We start from the raw sequence: 4,265 nt of genomic DNA on the forward strand, positions 1-4,265 counted from the left end.
GAGCACGCAAGTCGAGGAATGATAAATAGTAATTTTTGAGATCTTAAAACACATAATTAATTATTAAATTTAAAGATGACATTTTGGGTCATCACAGATTGACTTATTAGTTGGCTTGCCTAGCTGTAGTGTTGGGCGTCATCACGACCTATAGGTGAAATTGGGTCGTGACAGTAACAACTGAGCCCAGTATGCTTGGATGCCAAATATCACACTTTGTACTAGCTGCATTCTTCCTGCATAGGATAGTTTCTTAGTTGTCTATGAAGATATCCTTGCCACTATCTTTTGTATAAGAGGTTGCCACTGGATCATTGAGATCTTTTTAGTTGATAATGGTATGCCTAAGTATTTGAAAGGCATCTCCCCTTGTCCATATCCCAGATGTTTTAGAATTTTGTTCCTTTCAGCACTAGAAACCTCTCCAAAATACACAGAACTCTTTCCCAGATTGGCTTGCAACCCTGATGCTTGTGAAAATTGATTAAAGCATCTATGCATGGAAGCCACTGATGTTAAATCAACTCTTGCAAATAGCAGTAGATCATCAGCAAAGCTTAAGTGTGTGATGCCCATCCTAGCATACTTTGGATGATATTTGAAGTCTTTATCTTCCTTCAATCCATTGAGACTTCTGCTTAGATACTCCATTACAATAGAAAATATAAAAGGGAATATAGGATCCACTTGTCTAAGTCCCTTTTTTGCATCAAATGGAATAGTGGTCTCTCCATTGATCAATATGGTATAGTTGACTGTTTTGACACATTCCAAAATCCAGCTAATAAATTGTGTAGGGAATCACAAATTATCCATTACCTGTTCCAAAAAAATCTACTCTACTGAGTCATAGGCCTTTTGTAGATCAATCTTAATCATACACCTATCAGAGGTATGCTTCCTTGTATAAGACTTTACCAATTCATGGGCCAGGATAATGTTATCTGCAATTCTTCTCCCATGGATGAAACCTTCCTAGTTTTCACTAATGATGGATGCAATAATCTTCTGCAATCTTGTTACTAGCACCTTAGAGATGAGCTTATAGAGTAAAGTGTAGCAAGCAATAGGTCTAAAGTCCTTCACAGTGACAGGTTTATCAACTTTTGGTATCAGTGTAATAGTAGTACAGTTTATTGCCTTATACATTCTACCAGTGGTGAAAAATTCTTTAACTGCTTCACAGACCTCCTCCTTGATAATTTGCTAAGCTTTCTTGAAAAAATAGGTATTGAAACCATCCACTCCTGGTGCCTTGTCATCTCCAATACTCTGTAATCCTTCAAATATCTCTTGCTCAGTGACTTCTGCACATAGCTGAATTCTTTGTTGTTGGGAGAGTGTAGGCCCTTGCTTCATGATCTCCCTATTGATGGCAGGTAGAGTTTGGGCAGCAGATCCCATCAGGGATTTATAGAATTTCATGATTTCATATTTGATCTTCTCAACATCATTTAAATTCTGTCCATCTAGAGATATGAGTTCTTTAATCTGTTTCTTCTGATTCCTTTCCTTTAGTATAGCAGAAAAATACTTGGTATTTGAATCCCCAAGTTTAATCCACTTAGCTCTTGACATTTTCTTTAGGACACTTTCCTCTATAAGGGGCCATTTCTCCAACTGATGAAGAACGGCTTTCTCCTGATCCAGTAGATAATCATTATACTGTGTTACAATCTTCTCCTGAATATATTGAAATTCCACTCGAGCCTTGTCAATCTTGACAGTAATTGTTCTGAATTCCTCATTGTTTAAAGCCTTGAGTCTAGGCTTTAAAGCTTTCAACTTCAGCCAAATACTTTTCATTCTCCAATTTGTTACATTTTGATCCCATACTTCTTGCACTAATTATAGAAAACTATCATGATCTGCCCAGACATTTAGGAATCTGAAAGGAATTTTACCAGGCCTAGTAATTGTGGAGATTGATAGTAGCATAGGTGAGTAATCAGACATTTGGGGTAGATCATATTCAGTCTGCACGTGCCCTCATTGCGTCATCCATTCAAAATTTCCAAAGACTCTATCAATTCTGCTACTGATTCTATTTGGTCCATACTGTTTGTTTGACCAAGTGTAATAATCTCCCTTCCATATCAGTTCATTCAGTTGCAGAGCTTGAATGCAGTTGGAGAAATCTTGAGTTTCTGCATATGTTATAGGATTGCCCATCACTCTATCTTGAGGATATAACACTGCATTGAAATCTCCACAAATTATCCAAGGTGTGGGTATGTTTGCAGCCAAACTAGCATGTCTGCCCAGAGTGATCTCCTTTGTTCAACTGTATTATATCCATAGACTACAGTCACTAAGCAGTCTATTTTCCCTAAGTTATCTTTTAGCTGGCAATGTAAGAGCTGTGCACCAGCTTTTATTAAACTCATAGTATATCACCTTGGATCCCATACCACCCACAACCTACCATTCTGAGCATACTGGTAATTGATAAACACTTCCCATTCAGATACAATAGCTTTGATCACTCTCTTGAAATTATGCTCTTTCACTCTAGTTTCCATCAAGCCAGCTAACTTAATATTTTTATTTCTGATGTAGTTATGCAACTCTTTTTGCTTATACCTCTTATTGACTCCCCTTACATTCCAGAATAGCCAGTTAATCAGCATATTAAATTGCCTCTTCCCTTATCAAGGGGTAATTGCTGCAAATCTCCAGTTCCACATGGTAGTACCTCAAAAGGATTCTTCACTCTAATTGCAGATAGCACAGAAAAATTTGTTAAGTTAAACTCAGGACTGCTTTTCACTTGTTTTCCTCGACGGCATTCTTTGGGCATAACCTCAATTGGACTATTGTTGTTTTGCCTTTGGCTAATTGCTGGTCAACTACTTGGAGAAGCAGAGTGTGACATATGTTGTTCAACTGGTGCTTGTTGCTGACCCTACTGCTCAACTGGTGTATGTTGTACAGGCATGGCATCAAACTTCTGAACCTGACCTTTGGTTCTCCATTCCATGGTCACTTTCTTAGGTTCCCTTATTTTCCCATTCTGCTTGAACTGTTGCTTAGGTTCCTGCTTATTTGTGCCTCTACAAGGAGCACATGTGTGGCCAATCTTTTGACATTGATCACAAAACTCAGGTTTTCACTTATAATAAACTCCCTACAGAAATTGTCTACCCTTTGGATCCATAACACAGATCTCATCTGGTAGTGGTTTATCACATTAACCTCTATCAACATTCTGGTAAAGGACACTCTGGTTTTCTTAGTTGTACATTCATCAGCAAATATAGGAGTCCCAATATCACTAGCTATTCTACTCAGAGAATCAACTCCCCAACAGTTCATAGGTAATTTTGGAAATTTAACTCACAGGGGAATTTCAGTGGGAAATTCCTCATTAAAATCAAAATCTAAGGTCCAAGGCTTCAAAATCATAGGCCTATTATTAATGGAATAAGGTCCAGCATAATAGATCTCTTGCATGTCAGCCTCCGTATGAAATCTGATAATGTAGTATCCTTCCCCGTGCAGAAACACATCTGGTTCTCTAACATTTACCCAATTAACACTGATATATTATTTCATAGTGTTATATCCCAGAGTCTTTCCCAAAATATATACAATTAGAGTACATTTCCACTTCTCAGTCTCAGATTCAACCTCGTCTTTGTCCAATTATACAACTATTTGGCGATTGACGATTTGTGGAGGAATATAAGACAAAGACATACCATTTGCTGCAGATCTGTTCTTCTGAAATAGATTAGACCATGGTTTAGGATCTACATCTTTTGTAGCCAGTGCAGGATTTGTTGAATCTCTATCTTCCTCAGCAGCTATTACTGTTTCATTAGTTACTGTTGCATGCACTGATTGTTCCTTTGTTGCATTCTCTAATTGTGGACGAGTTGTAGCCAATGGAGGTGTTGTTAGGTCTAGCTTTTTCGAGACTCCTGAGCTAGACGCACCTCATATGTTCCTTCATCGAGCCCTAGTATCAGATTCTAGATCTAGATCTGGTGTTTGTATAGTTTTCTCTTTACTATCCCCTTTCGCTTGACTTCGTGAGCTGGCAGAGCTTCCTACATTAGTGATTACAACTTTTTTGGGCCTTCCACGTCCTCTTCCCCTCCCTCTCGCCATGGATGAGCAAGTTCAACGCATGTTAACTAACGTGAGCTGAGAGCATGTAGAGAGAGAGAGAGCTAACTATACTTTTATTTATGCAAAAAAGTTGCAATTGGCTAAGATGATTATTATAATACAATGGCATCTTTAATAGGAATAACTGGCTT

The 4,265-nt window shown here is 38.1% G+C and overlaps 1 protein-coding gene across 1 annotated transcript; it reads right to left on the bottom strand.

The window, feature by feature from the left end:
- Positions 1 to 261: 261 nt before the first annotated feature.
- On the bottom strand, positions 262 to 1,806 carry LOC107769130 (uncharacterized). The gene is made up of 2 exons (XM_016588312.2): positions 1,239 to 1,806; positions 262 to 755 (listed from the first exon to the last, which is right to left on the bottom strand). The coding sequence occupies exons 1-2, from the start codon at positions 1,804 to 1,806 to the stop codon at positions 262 to 264; spliced, it is 1,062 nt and encodes a 353-aa protein (XP_016443798.2).
- Positions 1,807 to 4,265: the final 2,459 nt, after the last annotated feature.

The sequence above is a fragment of the Nicotiana tabacum genome, chromosome 21, assembly GCF_000715075.1.
Source record: "Nicotiana tabacum cultivar K326 chromosome 21, ASM71507v2, whole genome shotgun sequence".
NCBI classification, from domain to species: Eukaryota; Viridiplantae; Streptophyta; class Magnoliopsida; order Solanales; family Solanaceae; genus Nicotiana; species Nicotiana tabacum.